General features: G+C 42.1%; 3 protein-coding genes across 8 annotated transcripts; all 3 read right to left on the reverse strand.

Moving 5' to 3' along the window:
• Nucleotides 1-2,572: 2,572 nt before the first annotated feature.
• Nucleotides 2,573-6,946, reverse strand: LOC117225771 (uncharacterized). The gene is made up of 2 exons (XM_076526362.1): nt 6,936-6,946; nt 2,573-6,096 (listed from the first exon to the last, which is right to left on the reverse strand). Exons 1-2 carry the CDS (start codon nt 6,944-6,946, stop codon nt 4,305-4,307), a joined length of 1,803 nt encoding a protein of 600 aa, XP_076382477.1. The 3' UTR covers nt 2,573-4,304.
• A 2,156-nt stretch (nt 6,947-9,102) lies between these two features.
• Nucleotides 9,103-11,000, reverse strand: Obp12 (odorant binding protein 12). Its single transcript, XM_033479394.2, has 5 exons — nt 10,826-11,000; nt 10,557-10,656; nt 10,020-10,132; nt 9,600-9,705; nt 9,103-9,400 (listed from the first exon to the last, which is right to left on the reverse strand). Exons 1-5 carry the CDS (start codon nt 10,865-10,867, stop codon nt 9,324-9,326), a joined length of 438 nt encoding a protein of 145 aa, XP_033335285.2. The 5' UTR covers nt 10,868-11,000; the 3' UTR covers nt 9,103-9,323.
• A 734-nt stretch (nt 11,001-11,734) lies between these two features.
• LOC117225784 (organic cation transporter protein) lies at nt 11,735-18,623 on the reverse strand. 6 transcript variants are annotated; one of them, XM_033479550.2, is made up of 9 exons: nt 18,150-18,621; nt 17,521-17,620; nt 17,200-17,378; nt 16,456-16,695; nt 15,711-15,969; nt 14,811-14,979; nt 13,749-14,056; nt 13,374-13,657; nt 11,735-12,341 (listed from the first exon to the last, which is right to left on the reverse strand). In XM_033479550.2, exons 3-9 carry the CDS (start codon nt 17,368-17,370, stop codon nt 12,081-12,083), a joined length of 1,692 nt encoding a protein of 563 aa, XP_033335441.2. In that variant the 5' UTR covers nt 17,371-17,378; nt 17,521-17,620; nt 18,150-18,621; the 3' UTR covers nt 11,735-12,080. The 6 variants fall into 6 exon arrangements, with proteins under 6 accessions (XP_033335441.2, XP_033335438.2, XP_033335442.2 ...); XM_033479547.2 differs by having other exon boundaries at nt 17,521-17,624; XM_033479551.2 differs by having other exon boundaries at nt 18,136-18,621.
• Between the last annotated feature and the right edge of the window lie 75 nt (nt 18,624-18,698).

The following is an 18,698-nucleotide window of genomic DNA, read 5'->3' on the forward strand; positions in this document are numbered from 1 at the left end:
TAAGTTTACACAATTTTTGAGGTTACGGCGTGACGGTCAATGTTTTGGAACACTATGCTGAACCAGTGTTGCAAAAGAAATTGATTCGGTGTATAAAACTCAATTCTGCAATTTTAACTTAATTGAATAGGTTGCGTCGACTTTTGTAAAAATTTTGAGGTTATGGCTTGACAGTCAAATGGTGGAAAATTTGTTGGAATGCTATGCTGAAGCAGTGTTGAAAAAGCAGTTGATTGAGTACATAAAACTCAATTTTGAAATTTTAACTTAATTAGATAAGATGCGTCGATTTTTGTAAAAATTTTGATGTTATGGCGTGACAGTCAAGTGGTTGAAAAATTGTTGGAACGCTATGTTGAACCAGTCTTGCAAAAGCAATTGATTGTGTACATAAAACTCAATTCTGCAATTTTAACTTAATTAGATAATAATATTGAAGAAACAGTTCAACTTCTCAATCTCCATTTAATTAAATGAAATATGTTATTATTAAATTTTGAGGTTATGGTGTGACGGTCAAAGTATTGAAATATTGAAGAAACAGCTCAACTTTTCAATCTCCACTTAATTAAATGAAATATGTTAACTTTTACAAAAAATTTTGAGGTTATGATATTATACCTGTATTGCAAAAGCAATTGATCGAATAGATAAAACTCAACTCTTCAATTTTAACTTAATTAATTAAGATGCGTCAATTGTTACAACAATTTTGAGGTTATGTCGTCCGACAGTCAAAGTTTAGAAAAATTGTTGGAACGCATTATTACGTCACTGTTGCAAAATTAATTGACGTTGTGCAGCTCAACATTTCGATCTTCATTTAATTAAATAAAACATGTCATTTTTCATAAAATTTTTGAGGTTATGTCGTGGCAAAGCGTGGAAAACTGCGGCCACATCGTCGAGCCGGTGCATCTCGGAAGGATCGGCGCTTCGTTCCCGTTCGCTCGGAGCAAACCGGGATGCCAGCTCGCTGCAAAGCGGGAAAGTCTAGAGCGCGTTACACCGGTGTTACATCATCCGGCAATGTCAAGCTCACGCGAATCCGGAACCGTGATTGGCAACGCCGCTGTAGAAAGCCGGTGACGCGTCCCCGCGTATAGCCGGTCATTTCCACTAGCACGCGACACGGCCGTGCGTGAAAACGGTTATACTGATTGCGCCGGGTCCAACGTACAGCAGTTTGATATTGGCATTGCGTCCTTTTAGAGAATTGCAGTGGATTGCCAGCGGCTCGAACGCGTAAAAAAGCTCGGCTGGCAGCCGCAGCGGAGGACGGGACCGCGTGCTCGACCGACCTCCTTAGCCAATCAGATAGCGCTTCGACGTTAGAGCCGAACTACTGACCTAATCGGTAAAAATAAAACGATGCCGGAGGGCTGACCGTTGATTGTAATCAACGGAGCCCGCAGCGGCGTTTATTTTCCAAACGCGTCGGCTGACGATTACTATTCTGTCAGGATCACCTGCTAGGCCGAAATGTTCCATTTCAATTTGGCATGGTCGTAAGGAAGAAGAGGATTATGCGAAAAAAAATTGAGCAGTCGATATCTAAATTGGTAGAAAAAGTTAAGTAATATTACCGGTGTTATTCGTTTAAAAAATCGATACCTTGGAAACTGCTGCTTTTTGCAGTAATAATAAATTATTATTATTCAATTATTATTCAATTATTATTCAAATATTATTCAATTATCATTCAAATATCATTCAATTATTATTCAATTGTCACTTAATTATCATTCAATTATCATTCACATATCATTCAAATATCATTCAAATATCATTCAATTATTCAATTATCATTCAATTCTTATTCAATTATTATACAATTATTATACAATTATCCTCCAATTATTATTGAATTATTATTATCATTCAATTATTATTCAATTGTTATTATCATTCAATCATTATTATTCGATTTTTATTATTATTATTCTATTATTATTATTAAATTACTAATATTAGTATTAGTTAAATTATTGTCAATAAATCATTATATAATAATAAATCATTTTGCACAATGGATAAGAAAAGTATTCACGTCAAAGCATTCTCCTCGAGTTTTCATTCCTACTTCCCCGCCACTTTTACCCTCGTTTATACCATCAGCGCCAAGATTTCAGCACGGCGATTGTTCAACAAATATTCTTATACGTCAACAAAGGTTCTCCTCCACGAGGCCGAACCGTAGTCCAAACGAACTGCATTTTACCGCGCGGAGTCGCTTTCGTGTGGGAGGTCACGAAGCGAATGATTTATTTATAAAGCATGCCACAATAGAAGTCAAGCGAAGTATTTCTAGTGTTAAGGTCCTGAAACCGAGAACTAGAAGCAGACAAAGGCCTCGCCGCCTCTCGTCTATTTAAACCCGCTTTAGCGAAACGTCGAGGCGTCGCGAACGAATTCCTTTTCTTGTGATCATTTCCCAGAACGAATCGAATCAGTCCGTTCTCGAATCCCGTTCGTTTACCCTATCAAGGGCCGCTTCGGCTACGCTCGATCGTCGATGTTGACATTGACACGCGTACCAATGGGATGCCGGCCAGGTTAAATAAGATTTAGGTCGATCGGACAAGAACGATTTATTTCACGTTGCTAGATATACACGACAGAGGATTCTGTGTCGGCGACATTGAAACAGATCCTCGGGAAAAACCTTTCCGCTTATGAAAGGAGTCGTACAGAGCTCTTGGACACCATCATCAAACGGTGTCCTCAACCAGCTTGCCCCATGGCGCGCGGATGACTCATGGGAGGGGATCGGCATAGAGTATAGCAGAGAGTATGGCTACCCTCTACAGCAGGGATCAGTATTGCCAGTGTTGCCTCGTTTAATATTAGCTAAATTCCCAAGACAGAACTGAAAAGTCCTGTAGAATTCCGTGGATCCATTTTGGAGATTCCGTATACTGTGTGTGTAAATTGAAGCTAAAATTGCTTATATGTCCTTAGATTGTGCGATGCATATCCCGAAAGAAAAAGGTCGTAGGCAGCCCGAGAGGGAACTGAAAGAATGTAGACTTTGGTTCGAGGTCCATAGACAAGGTTAAAAGTCAGTAGATTTTGGTTTGAGGACCATAGGCAAGGTTAAGAGACCATGGATCAATGGGGGAGTCCGAAGAGATGGTGACTTTGGGAGGGACTCTTATTGGAGACTGCTATCCAAAGCAGTGGCACCTGCCACAGGCCCCTGTTCACAGTAGGGACCCTTAGCCTAAGACCCTACACTAGGTCCACAATGGGGACTCTATGCCATAGGTTAACGCCCATAGTGAGAGTCTCTAGTATAGGTTGCTGACCACGATAGGTGTCCTGAACTATAGCTTGGTATCCAAAGTAGAGGCACCTATCATAGGCTGCTGCCACAGTGGGTGTTCTTATCATAGGACGCTATCCACTGTTGAGACCCTATCGCCTCAATAGGGCTGCCAGAGGTTGCTGTCCATGGCAGAGGCTCTTACCAATAGGGCTGCCACAAGGCTCTGCCCATAGGACGTTGTCCATAGGGCGTTGTCTACAGGGCGCTGTCCACAGCAGATGTCCTCACAATAAGGCACTGTCCAGAGGGCGCTATCTACAGTAGGTATCCTCACCATAGGGCGCTGTCCACTGGACGCTGTCCACAGGGCGCTGTCCACAGGGCGCTGTCCCCAGGGCGCTATCCACTGGGCGTTATCCACAGTAGATGTCCTCACCATAGGGCACTGTCCACAGGGCGCTATCCATAGTAGATGTCCTCACCATTGGGCGCTATCCACAGGGCACTGTCCACAGGGCGCTGTCCACAGGGCGTTATCCACAGTAGATGTCCTTACCATAGGGCGCTGTCCATAGAGCGCTGTCCACAGAGCACTGATCACAGGGCGCAGACCACAGGGCGCTGTCCACAGTAGATGTCCTCACCATAGGGCGCTGTCCGCAGTACGCTGTCCACTATTGGGACTCCCTCATCATAGGGCAGTTAGACGATGCTCTCGACGCTAGAGGCCCTTACCAATGAGGCTGCCACAGGACGCTGTCCACAGTAGGTGTCCTCACAATTGAACGCAGTCCACTGTTGGGACCCGCTCATCATAGGGCAGTTGCAGGATGCTCTCCGCGACAGAAGCCCGTACCAATAAGGCTGCCACAGGGCGCAGCCCACAATAAGATACCCTAAGCACCAACTTCCCAATAGTCATCCACGAACCACAAGGCACGATTCCAGAAGACACTTAGACAGCGCTTCTCTACAGAACTTATACTACTCGCTACTACTAAATAAACACCTAAGTCGCGCTAACCCAATTCGACCACTACTCCTCCTGCCCCGGGTCGTCTTCCCTATTCCCGACGGTCAAAGACACCGAAGGAATCCTGCTGGAAGGGTGCGGAGGTAGCGGCGGAGTCTCCAGCTCGATACCGATCTCCGCCATCCTCCACGAGACCAGCTGGGACTCGGACGGCTCCATCTCTGACATGTAGCTGTTCCAGTCGCTCTGAAGACTGACCCGGGAAATCCTGTAGTCCCTGGGTGGAGGGACGGGCGTGGGCGGCAGCGGCGTGATGTACCCGTCCTCTGACTTGGCGTTGCCCCGCTTTAAGCTTCCGCCCCTCTGCTCCTCGACGTTGACCCCCCTCGGCAGCACAATGGCGTCGACAATGTTCTTCTTCACGAGCATCACGCGCTTGCTGCCCCTGAGCAGGGACGGGTGCTTCCTGATGCTGAGGTAGGTGGCCAGGATGCCGAGCGCGAACACCATGATCACCGTCAACGCCAGCAGGAGCAGGGACCCTGGCTGGTCCCTGTTCCTGAGCCAGGCGCGCGACTCGTACGAGGGCAGCGTGGTCGCCGCCAAGCAGTTCAGCGGAGTAACGGTGTCCCCGTTATCGTTCAGCAAACAGATCGTGTAGGTGGTCTGCGGGTCGATATCCTGCACCTGATAAATGTGGCTGACGTACCTGGCACATTTGACCGTCCGCGCCGGGTCCCCGCTCTCGAACCACAGCAGCGTCAGCCGCTGCTGCCGGCTCGGCAGCTTCAGCATGATGCTCTCGTCCGTCACCGAGTTGACGGCGAAGCCCTGGAGGCGGGACTGGATCTTCAGGTCCGAGGACAACAGCTTCCGCTGGCTGGCCGAAGCCAGGAACTGCGGGGTGCTGCAGTTCACGCCGATCATCTCGGCCTCCGTCGACACCTCCGCAGCAGTCTGCCCAGTCGATGATGATGTTGACGTTTGCTCTGTCCCGGTGACACCCGAGTCCTGCCGACAGAACACCGCAGTGTCGAAGGTCTTGCCTACGTTCTCTGACGGCGACGCGCAGGCTGGTCCGTCGGTGGCCACGTCACTGTGGTTCTTGATCGCATCCTGCATCCATTTAAGCCCGCAGTCGCAGTTCCAGAGGTTACCTTTCAGCGCCATGAAGAAGGGTCTGTGGCTAGAGAGGACCCCGTCCAGCAGCCCCTGCGGCAGCGACGTGATCTGGTTGCCCGTGATGATCAGCTTCTCTATGGAGGAGGACATCGGCTTCAGCGAGTCTCGCGACAATGACCTGATGCTGGAGTCCATCAGGTACAGCGCCTGGACCTTCGGCACACCCAGGAACGTCTCATCCGTGATCTGAGCTATTGTGTTCCTCTGAAGGGACAGGCTGAGGAGACGCCCAAGGCTCCCCGCTCCGGTGATGTTCCTCAGCACCAGCTGGTCGGCTATCGCGCCGCTCAGGTCCAGGGTGCCCAAGGTGCCTGCCACGTGCTCCAGGAGGTCCCTGTCCGCTCGCTCGACGATATCGTCCTGGACGATCAGGCTCTTCAGCCGACTCAGCGGCTGGAAGCTGGCTCTGCCTAGGCTGACGAGGTCGTTGTCCAGCAGGCTCAGCGACGTCATCGCCTTGAAAATCGGATCGGCAAACGCGTCGTCCTCTATTTTGCTGAGCGAACAGCTGTGCAGATTCAGCTCCTCGATGGACAGGTTGGTGGACAGCCAATTTTTCTGCAGCGCGTTCCCTGGGAACCTACAGTTGACCAATGACAGCCTCGCGGACTGGCTGGTATTGCACGCCGCCTGCGGAGAACACGTCCCATTGCTGACATATGTACCTGGTGTCCTGTTTTGTTTCAAACCGGAGTTTCGGAGCGGGTGCTTGGGCGCTAAGATGATTCGAGTTTTTGGATTCGGGGAAGTTAGCGATCGATGTTCGGCTTTTGGGTTCGACAATGACCGGTCACCGGGGGGGGGGGGAGTGCCAAACGGACGCGTCTAATTTACTTAGATAATTTTGAAATTGAAGGAGCGATGATCTCGAAGTTCTCAAATCTTTTTAATCTGCCAGCTTGGTTGAGCAACGTCTAGGGTAAGTGCTGGTATTACTGCGGACGGTCCAAATACTGCGGTATTTTTATGAAAATAGTAAAATCGGACATTTTATAGCGTGCAATCTTCTGAAAATGGATCTCGTAATTTTTTGTGCGTTTAATATCGACAGTTTATGGCATGCAATTAACGGCAATCGCAGTTTCAATTTATTTATTGACTTTTGACATTCAGGAGCTTATGAGAACGTCGAGTCTTATGAAATGCTCGTAACGGCAGCTGCGAGCGCTGATTCGAATGGCATTTATATTGATAATAAATATTTAATTGATAATAAACATTTCAGCGTTATTTTTAGATAAAGTAATGGTCACGTCGATAAAAATATCAACGTACACCGCAGTATCTGACACGCAGTAATCGGTACGTCCGCGGTAGTTGGCTCGCAGTAATAGGTACATAACCGCAGTAATATGTGCACGCGTATGATCACTTTTCGTCACGCTTTTCAATGAAATTCGTGCCTTCAAAAATCCAATATTTTGGAAAAATAAATATTCTAGTCAAAGAATAATATGTATAGCACGAGTTGCCAATTCATAGGCGCAAAAGCTCTCAAATTCTCGGTCAAACCTCGCCTTCATTTTGAAACCTCACTAACACGTTCCCTAACCAATTTTGTCGTCCACTAATTCCACGTTTCAAAAGTATAATAAGCAAATTGAGAACTAATAAATATCTCTAAATATATTTCCCGTTAACGCGAATACCTTGAATTCCGTTTCTAAGAACTTCGACGCCACTGCGCCAGCATCCGACGATCCGGAGATATCGCAGTCCACGTTTGGGCACGAAGTGATTTTACAGGAAGTCGAGTCGGATTGTTGACTCTGCAAGGATGCGACGTTCTTTCGTGCGGTCGTTGTTTCGACTATCGTCGGGGTCTCCTGCGTGCTGGCGTTCATGGTTGTCGCGACGTTGCACGGTGGTACGAATTTCGTCGGTTCCGGTGGTCCTAATCGTGACCAAATTAAGGTACTAATTGCTGCCATTACCAGAAGTGCCGCCAGATACCTCTGCCGTGCAACGGAACTATATTCGTCAATGCGTCAAACATGGTTGATTAATTAATTTCGACATGGTGCAATGAAATAGTTCACTATGAAAATAGTGAACGAGAACGACATTAACAACATCAACATTCTCCGGTGTTAACTAATTTTAATCGAATTTAATTAATATTAATTATAATCTGATTGTGTTATATTATATTTTGTATATATAAATATATATATTTTTATATAATATTATATGTATATATTTTATATAACATTGCATAATATTATATAATATTATATATATTTTATATAATATTGCATGATATTATATAATATTATATATATATTATTTATTATATTATTATATACATATATAATATATATTATATTCATTATATAATAATAATAATATATAATATTTTATATAATATTTATATTTATATATTTATATACATATATATGTGTGTGTATGTATGTGTGTGTGCATATATATTTGCAACAATGTTATCGATTCGTGTTAATATAATTAATAACTGCAATTGGTGTTGACAATAGATTGGACGTCTTAGATCATTGAAATTAATATTCGTATCGTTAACGAAGCGTACCTTGCCACCGCGGACGTGGAATCCGGAGTCTTCGCGGTTCTTCGTGTTTCAGCAAACATGTGCGCGTCCTGTTGTCGTTCCACATGGACAGGATAGTTGCAACCATCTGGCGAACACGAACGCATAATCGATTCGCGGGAGAACGCATGTCAATCGTATCTACGCTTTCGCAGATTAACTTTATCGCCCTTGGTAATTAAATTATGGCCGATTAAGGAGGAGGGGGCAGGGGGAAAGGGGCTGAAAATCGTATACTAGTTATTTTGCAAATAAAATTTCGTGAAAATATATTTCTATAATATATTTTACGCGGAATCGAATTGTGTAAAAATTAATTTTTCAACTTCCATTTTTTGAGTAGCATAAAAAATAGTTTTCGGGAACAAGTTATCTGATTGCAATATCCATAAAGAATTTTCTTCAATATTGCGTATATAAATCATAGTAACAGTAATAATAACAATAATAATATACTAGTAATAATATATAATAATATGTTATATTAATAACAATATATTATTATATATAACAATAATAATAGTAATAGTAATAACAATATATTATTATATATAACAATAATACTAATAATAATAAACATAATAAACAGCCTCAGTAAACACTTGAACCAAAAGTATTGCATTTCTGTACTCAAGGTCATTTAAAGGTCATAGTGTCATAGGTCATTAAATTCGTCTTAACATGCGTTACAACGCAGTAGCATAAACAATAGGCATCAATGCGCAAGAAACGACGACGACCTTCAAAACTCGAAACTAATGACCTTGAAAGAAAAAACCCATCGATCACAATATTCCTACCTTTGAACCAAACAAATTTGTTGGGACACATTTTTCAATATAAACAAAATTAACGAAGTTATTTGAACGGTACAGAATAAAAGAAACGCCCTATATACAACTGTACCGCTAAAATCGAAATAACTCGAACAAAAATGAAGTTTTCAATCTGAAATTTTTACTGTGATTTCTATACGTGATGTCGAAGATAATTGTGCATGGATTTTACGATCCGATAATTCTTTCACAAATAGAATTTTTTTGTTTACTCAGAAATGGAAATTGAAAAATTAATTGGTACATAATGCGATTCCGCATAAATAATGCTATAGAAATATATTTTTTCAACACTTTTATTTGGTACATTACAAGTATTTGATTTTCAGCTGAAAGTCTCCCCCTCTACCCCTCCCTCTCAAGGAACGGTGGGGGACTGATCGTTTCTGCGCCAATTTTATTCACAATTTTATTCACATCGATAGCTTAATTACACTCGATTGCGATGGCTACTAGTCGCTACAATAACTAACATTCTCGTCGTAAAAATCAGTTCATGATTCACAAGGCGTCCTTCGTCTTTTCCATGCACACTTCGAACGCGAGAGCCACGTCGCACGCGTCGCCGGCACCCTCGGCTGAAATGTTATAAATTAATTAATTAATTAATGGTGTGCTGCTCGAACGAAGCAAATCAATCGGTTCGAATATTTTTGATATTTTACATTTATATTATTTTATTTATATTATCTTATTTACATTATTTTATTTATATTATTTTATTCATATTAATTTATTTATATTATTTTATATTTTATATTTTTGATAAATACCCACCAGTTTCCTCGCAAGCACGTATGCCTTTTATGAAATTATCTCTGTGTTCGTCCAAGGAGCCGGCGTAATCTGGCGTGGGTCGTTTAGCGAAAGTGTCTCCATCCATCTGGAAGATAAAGTAACTATGAAATACTGACCCTGACACATTATCTATCGACGATCATTGTTAATTTCTGAGAATTCACAATTTACAGTTGGAAAGGAGTTAATTAATTGTTTAGTCGCGCGAATTATTTCAAACGAGAGCCAACAAGACTTGCTTCAATATTCAATAATTTCGTTTTCAAAAAGATTGTTCTTATTCCTCTTCAGTATAACAGAATAATTGAAAATTCAACAGCTGGATAAAGTGTTAATTATAGCGCAGAATTATCTGCATTATATTTGTTCTGCCATCAGCAAATAATAGTTAACACTTACGAAACCGTGGCGTTGCAGCATACACGCTGAGAAGCACCCGACATTTCTGTAGTCTCCGTCGCCGTTCAAAAATTTCTCCCTCGCTTCCCCGGAATCCAAAGCTTCCAGTTCCTCTAAATCATTAAAAATCCAGTATTAATTCTTCATATTATTATATGGAACATACACGCTACATATTTACTCCGTGATCCGTAACTGAGGTTACAAACTAACATAAATAATTCCCGAGACGATTTCAAGCAACTTTTTCCTTTGCGAAAATGTGCTACGAGGCTCCGTTCACAAGTTATCGACGAAAAACACTGACCAGTGAGAGCGCGACCACAGTTGGCGCCCCGCCCACGCGACAACCGCCGCGTCGAACTTGCTGCCGCGAGGGCGGGTCGTCGCCGTGCCTGCGCGCTGATTGGCCCACGTTTTTCGCTAATATCTCGTGAACGGAGCCACGCAGAAGATTTTCGCAAAGGAAGAAGTTTCTCCAAATTAACCGAGGAATCGACTGGTTCTCTCGGAGAAAGTTTCCAGCGTATTGCTCACCGGCCGTCACGCCCGCATCCTTAGCGCACTCCTCGAAGATCGCGTCGCGCATCCTCCTCTCGGGACCGAAACCTCGGATGCGATGTTGCGACGACAGTTCCTGAAACAGGTCTCGATATCTTAACGCAACGATACATTTTTTTTCTCCGACATTCTTTCGTGCTCTAACGGCCGTCACATAATTATTACAATATTAAATAACACAAAAAGTATCGCGTATAATAAATACACGTTAAATATACGTATATTAAAAATAACACAAATCGTACATAACACAAGAAGAGACAAAGAAGAATGGACAGGTACTTCATGGTGGCAATTTTCGAAGCTCCTCTGTCGTTGGAATCGGCACTAATATCGAGCGTGATCGCGCGACAGTAAATTTATACCTTCCACGTCAAACTCTGGTACTGTTATTTTCGACCGAGATACGCGACAGAGAAACAATCGGTGTAGTTAAAGATTCCTATCAGCGGAAATAATAGCCGGCTTACTGTTCTCGTTATGCATTGTCGGGACCTATTCCGGGGCATTCCCGGCGATGATTAACGCCGAGTTTTTGTTACCGCGATCAGATAATAACGATAACGACCGAAGGCTTTACGTAATACCAAGCGCAGGAAAATCGTTTTTAAATGATCCAAGTAATGTCTTTAACGTCGCCGATTCACCTATACTGTTATAAGAGTGTAACAAAATTCGAGCAAAATTCGTGTCTGACACGTTACAGTAAATAGTCTCTAATTGACGCCAACAATTATGTATATAATTAATACTATATAATTATATAATATATTAATAATGATTTAATATAATATAAAAATAATATTATACAATTATATGATTAATTATATATTAATGTATATAATATATAGTATAATATATATAATTAATATTATATAATTATATATAGTACATTAATAATAATATAATATAAAATATATAATAATAATAAAATATGATATAATATAAAAATAATATTATAATTATTCAATTAATTACATAAAATTAATTTACTGTACAGTGAATTCTTTGATATAGTCTGTATTAATTTATAAGACAGAAATAATTGGAACTCGAATTCCGAAGATCTTTGATCAAAATTAATAGCACCGTACAATTTATCATGTACTGATTACCATTCCGTGATTATACAGGACCTAAGAAAACGCATCAACGACTGTACAATGGCAGATATATTTTCACTGGAGGATCGATATTTTCAGGCGGACTTACGCGTACAAGTCAGATCATATAAAAATCACTATTAAATCTAGCGCAACGTACAAAACATCGCAGTTTTTGTCAAAGGCTTTTACAATGTTCGGAGAAACGTCGACGACCTTAAATACAGATGTAATTGAGTGGACTGACGGATCTTCGAACGATCCTAAAATTGAAAATAATACTTCTCGAGTTTCGTTTGAAATTCGACACGTTATCGGTCGCGGATGCGCACGATCCGCAAGTCCACCGACACGGAATAATTGCGCGTCGGTTAATACGAGTACGTTGAACAGTTGTTCACGCGCATTTGCAGATGTTGCGCAACGAGACATTCTCCCGGTCTCTCCTGACCTCCTCCTCGACCGTGTTCGCCAGGGGTCTGCCGCGGGTTTCCGGCAATATTAAGCACAGGAGGCCGGCTATTAGGGTGAAAACGCCGCAAAGAGTGGTGGGCCCCCACCACAGGACGGCGCCCAACAGCTCGGCCACATAAGGCGCGGCTATGCTTCCGACGTGCGACATCGCTGAATTCGTTCCGACCGCGGAATTTCGGCACACCTGTAACGGAAACCGTAACGGTCGTAAAGCTGCCCGTTTCGCAGTTAATCTGTGGTTAACGTTCGTCAAATATTTTCTTTTAAATTATTAATTTAATTATTAATTTTTAAATGTTAATTTCAATAATAAACTATTAATTTGATTTTTACACATTTACGAGAAATATCGTCGCATAATGCAGACCTAAAGAGGGCCTAGCTTGCCGCGAAGATTTAACCCTGATTTGACGCAAAAATTAACCTAGATGTTATTTTACTTATTTTCCAATTGTTTATCGTCACGGAAAGTGACCTAGATTTAATGATGCAGTTAGATTTATGATGTAATTAGATGTACCCTAAATTTAACCTAGATTTAATCTAGACCTAACACAGACTTAATTTAGATCTAATACAGATTTAACTTAGACCTAAAAGAGACCCGAATAACTCGCTTGATTTTGACGATAGAGAAAAAAGTGTCAAACAAACGTTGTTTGATTTCAAGAGGCACATCACACGATGTAAATAATTTTTGTATAGTCGAAGGCGTAGAGGACATGTGAAGGTCAAACTGGTTTTTTAAATGACATGACCTAATTTTGTATTCATATTCCGATAGAGCCTTTCAAGACCAACACAGTGGCCTATGAATGAAGGTAATTCGAGATCACAACATATGAAGTACAATGACAAACAAATTCTGAGTTACACCGAGGCAGGTTAATTTAGCAATTGGCGGACTTCTGAAAATAAATAACGAAAACGTAATACCTAATACCTATACCGAAAACCATCAGAACCTTCAGTAACCGTTCCCGATAATTTGCGAACGTTGTTTGGATAAGATAAATCTGTTAGTTCTAAGTTAGGTCTATGTTAATTCTATGTTAGGTCTATATTAGGTCTAGGTTAGGTAAGTCTATGTGAGGTCTAGGTTAGGTCTAAGTTAGGTCTAAGTTAGGTCTAAGTTAGGTCTAGATTAGCTCCAAGTTTGGTCTGAGTTACAGTAGCCTCCATCAAATTGACTTTCGCCAAGCCCTGAATTAATTACCGTGGGAAAAAGTTCGGAGCTATACAGGATAGCAATTCCATAGGCGGCGGACGCGCAGAACCGTCCGATCAGAGACACGGTCATGATGGCGTTCACCTCTGCCGTCGATATCGCCAGGATGCTGAGCAAACAAATGGCTGCGATGATGTATAAATATCCGCATCCCGGACGCCGTCCCATGAGCATCAATATGGGAGTGGGTATCAGGTACGCCGGTATTTCGGTCAGCCCCATGACGAGAACGGAGATGTACTTGTTCGTGGAGAAATTGTTCAGATTCAACGCTGCAACACGAATAGTCTCGTTAAAGCGAGAAAAAGAAGAGAGCGCGCGCGCGCGTGCGCAATGAATGAAAACCGATGAAACTTTTAGTACCGAGCGCATAATAGGAGAGCGAGGCAGTCATCCAGTTGAAGTTCGTGATAATTAGTCTGTTCCGTAATTCGCCGTTACATAGAAGCACGCGAAAGCCTTCAATATTTTTTCCCAGTCGTTCCTTGTCGGAGTCCTGGCTACCCCTGATCGAGCTCCTCGAATCTTTCAAGTCCTGTCTCTGCATCGACAAAGATGTCTCTAGCGTCGCAGACTCGATGGACGATCTTTTGCTCGCTTTCTCGATCAGATTCTTCGCCTCGCTGCGACGATTCTGCGTTATCAGCCATCTGGGCGACTCTGGCATGATCCTGGAAAATAATGACGACGTTAGACATTGGGCTGGGGATAAAGAGGAGAGGAGGTCTCGCGGTCTCAGTTCTCCCCACTCTCAGTTCTCTCCACTCTCAGTGCTCCCCACTCTTTACGTTCCCCACCCGCAGTTCTCCCCACTCTTAATGCTCCCCACTCTTTACGCTCCCCACTCGCAGTTCTCCCCACTCTTAATGCTCCCCACTCTCAGTTCTTCCCACTCCTTATGCTCCCCACTCGCAGTTCTCCCCACTCCTTACGCTCTCCACTCGCAGTTCTCCCCACTCGCAGTTCTCTCCACTCCTTACGCTCCCCACTCACAGTTCTCCCCACTCCTTACGTTTCCCACTCTCAGTCCCCGCCACTCTCAGCTCTCCCCACTCTCACCCAATTGCTCTCGCAAGCCGACCAACATAAATATAAAAAGTCCAGATCCCGGCATACTTTCTTACTGCTGAATAACTTGGCACGATAAATGACTTTTTAATAGAGCAAACGGTCGGACGAAAATACGAGAAGCCGAGATAATTGAAAAATTCCAGCCGAATATTTACAACGTCGGAAAATCTTCCGTAATGCGCGACGTAAAAATCAACGCGTTATTAGCGCTCGTTATTCGCCGGCTGGGTCGTTAATCGGCAGAGTGAAATTCTATTTAAATTCCTGCGCGGAATATTGGATTGCGCGAACGCGAAAACGATTCAAGAGCGGATGCCTGATTGAAACGATTCGTTGAATCGTTTAAGGGCTTACCACAGCGGTATCAGCAGCAACAGCGCCGGCAAGGAAATCGCCAATTGCAACCATCGCCAGCTGACTATGAAATAAGCGACGCCCGCTACGATCACGATTCCACTGGCGTAGCCTATGTTGTAAGCGATGCCCATCCATTGTCTGTGCTTCTCGCTGGCGACTTCTGTAACTGCGGGGAGAGAATTCGGATTATCGGCCGGAAGATGCGGCAGAACTTCGATGTTAGTATTTTAGTATTTTAGTATTTTAGTATTTTAGTATTTTAGTATTTTAGTATTTTAGTATTTTAGTATTTTAGTATTTTAGTATTTTAGTATTTTAGTATTTTAGTATTTTAGTATTTTAGTATTTTGATATTTTTTTTAGTATTTTAGTATTTTGATATTTTTTTTAGTATTTTAGTATTTTGATATTTTTTTTAGTATTTTAGTATTTTGATATTTTTTTTAGTATTTTACGTATTACGTTAATTGTATCACATAAGAATTGCATATATTGTATCGTAAAACGTGTTAAAAAGTTATTAACAAGGCTCGCGTTAATTTCTACAATAGCATCGCCGTAAAATAAAAATTTGTCAGCCAAAAAATGTGTATATTAGAAATAAAAAAATATAATAGAAATGACGAGATTCAAACCGTGGACCTTCAGCATCGTAGGGACACGCTTTCCAGCGTTACCAAGACGACTTGGCTGTATTAAATATTCATTTCTGAAAAGGAATGTTCAACGCCAATAGATCTACTTTCAAGTATAATGAAGAAACCGTCGTAAACCCTACGTTAATAATGCATCACAAATTCATAGCGTACACAGCTGATCCGACAACGTATATCAACGTTCGCATAATAGACGCTGAGTGGTTATTTCAACGTCGGACAAACGTGAGTCATAACTTACGTGTCGTAAACGCCGAATACTGGATCGCTGCGTGGCTGGCTCCATTAAAGAGCCGTGAGATCATGAAAGCCCAGTACCACGGGACGAGAGCGCCGGCCGGGCCGGATATTATTAATAATATTACGCCAATAACGTAGCTGATCTTGCGGCCATACTTGTCGGCGAAAGTACCGAAAACGGCGCTGCCCAACAGCTTCCCGAGGGACAGTATCATGTGGGCGCTCGCGCGAGCTGCGCTCTTGTCGCATACCAAGGCCCACTGAAATAGCAACGACATTGTAAATCTCACAAATACACGGTGCAAAAACTATTTCTCTTGTCAGAAAATGTGCAACGGTTACAGTAGTGCTCGCTCGAAAGCAGAGAAATAGAGATACCTCGAGTATATATGAAAAAAATAATCAAAATGAAACTTTCAAATTTGGTAATATTATCTTTTCGAAAGTAGTGCCAACGGATTGCTGAGATTTTTCTGATTCAAACAAGTCCAAACACGACGGAAATCGGACCACGGACAGCTGGTTACCGTATACTCGGTGAACGAAATACCATGATCTTTTTGGGAAATTTTTGATTACGTTGAAATCTAAAACAGTGAAAATTGACGCGATATATGTCGTGTTTGGACTCGTTTTAATCAGAAAAGTCTCAGCTATCCGTTGGCACTGGAACTACGAAGCTGCGACAACAATTGTTGTCAATGGAATTTTGTTTATTGCAAAAAGTCGAGTCAATCCGTGCTTACTTCTTCGACGAACGTGGTCCGATCAATTGCGGTCTCAAAGCTTATTCCCAGTGGGCAAGCTATCTCGTCTGGCAACTCATGATGATCCTTGTATTCTAAAGCTTCCTCGAATGTTTTGTTATCGAAGATCCGATAATCATAGTTATACATGGTACACGGCGAGGCGGAGGAAATGTTCCTTTCTTGCTCGTTCGTCCAAGATACGTTTAGCTCCGGGAGTTTGCACCAATGGTCGGGAACCTACGTGTTTCACGGTCATCTGTTAATCGTTTATGCTAATTACGCTTATTACAATAGATATATTATATCAATCTTATATTATATTTCTCAAATACGACCAAGCTACTTCGAAGCTTTTGCAAAATGGATTTCTGAGAGGAACAAGCTTAATGCTTCGTTCCATCGTTGAGAAACGTAGCAATTTACTGTCAGCAGATAAACAAATAAATGGAAAAACCAGTTACAGGATAAAACACTTTTCTTGATTTGTTGTTCCAGGCTCCGATCAAAAAAATTAAAAAAGTTTTTTATTTGACTGCTACTAATTCTTTCGCTCCTATTAATTGCAATTTTTCATAAAAATTTGTTACACATTGTTTATTGAGCCAGCAGTCATTCGGTCCGATATCGTCGAAGTTATTTCGCTTCGAAAGATGCACGACTACCGCTTGTTAGCGCGGCTTTCCGTGCCTCGTTCGCCGAGTGTTTATCAAGCGAACAATTTATCGAAGGACGACGGCTCACCTCGGCGATAAAAATGTACGACATCGAGTACATTCCGTTGAATATCGTCGGAATTAGCGTGAAGATGAAGATCATCCACAGAAACTGCGACCCGTTGCCAAGCTTGTCAAGCTCCATCAACAGAGGATCCGTGACCTTCGATTTCGCTGCGCCGTCAGCCGGATCCGACATGTCGCCTTCTGTTTACATCGCGCGGATAAACAACGCGCGTAACCGGATCCGCTCGAATAATAACACGTCGACCGAAAACGTTCGACACGAAGACACTTCGATAAAAGAAAAGTACTCAAACGAAATTACGACTAGCGCCTGTTTACTCACCGATTATCAGCTTCTAGATCGATGTCACAAATCCGATAAAAACAATCGACGAATCTCGATCGACCATCCGGCTGCCAACTTATTTAGCAACCATTTTTCGCTGCCTCGTGTAAAAATAATTCGTAATGAATAAATAAAAACAGAGTTCTAACAAAAATTATTTACTAAAATTTAATATCTAACTCAAACACACTCGCGAATATACGTGCCAAAAGGTAACGCAAAAAGTGTGCGTAACAGTTCCTTTAAACAAAATTCCTAAAAACCGTTTAAAAAATAACATTCGATATCATAGCAATTATTCCGTTAAATTGTTGTCTTCGAAAACATTTTATTCTCATTTACTGTCGCGACGTGGACAGGTTCGATGGTTCCGATAAATTCGTCGGTGCACTTTTCAATAAACTGCGATTTTTTATGCTGAATAAATATTGTCCGATCGAAGGACACAGAGGCTGCGAAGACGTTCGATCATTTTAATAAGTTGCGATATTCGCAACGGTATTTTTCGACGCCTCGAAAAAGTTCTCGCTGTTTTTTAATTAACTAATTAACGACATAAGTGCACAGAATCCACGGTCTACTTATCAACGTACACCCCTCCGTGGCACCTACACTGTTCTTCTTACCGACGCGACGCGTCCTCGCCGTAGCCGAAACTGGATCCGTCGGTAACGAACTCGACGCGTCGCTGTGCCGTGCAACGTTTCCCTCGACGAATTCGGCGCTATCTTATCCAAACGACTGGACGACGATCTCCGGTTACCGCTGTCATATATCTAGATAAAGCGATTGTCTGATCAGGCAGCGTCACAGGAGGCCGACGATCATCGCATCAGTACGCTGAGCATCCGTTTACCCCCTCCACTGCACCCTATCGTCATTGCTGAATGAACTATAGTACGAGATTTCGTTCGAAATTTACGAGCGTAATTTTACCGGAGAGTTGAACTATATTTATCTATATTATGCTCACGATATAATAAAAGAGAGAAGAAATATTAAGACAATTTTCATTATTTTTAATCCAGTTTCAAGAAAATCATTGCATCGACTGTACGAAATTATTTCTTCTTCTTTTTTTTTAACAATATCTCACTTTTCATTGTTCACAATATTTATTATTATATGCAACAAGTTTCGTTGATGTTAGTTTCAAAAAATTGCTCGTTCTCTTA

This window comes from Megalopta genalis, chromosome 14 (genome assembly GCF_051020955.1).
Source record: "Megalopta genalis isolate 19385.01 chromosome 14, iyMegGena1_principal, whole genome shotgun sequence".
In the NCBI taxonomy this organism is placed as follows: domain Eukaryota; kingdom Metazoa; phylum Arthropoda; class Insecta; order Hymenoptera; family Halictidae; genus Megalopta; species Megalopta genalis.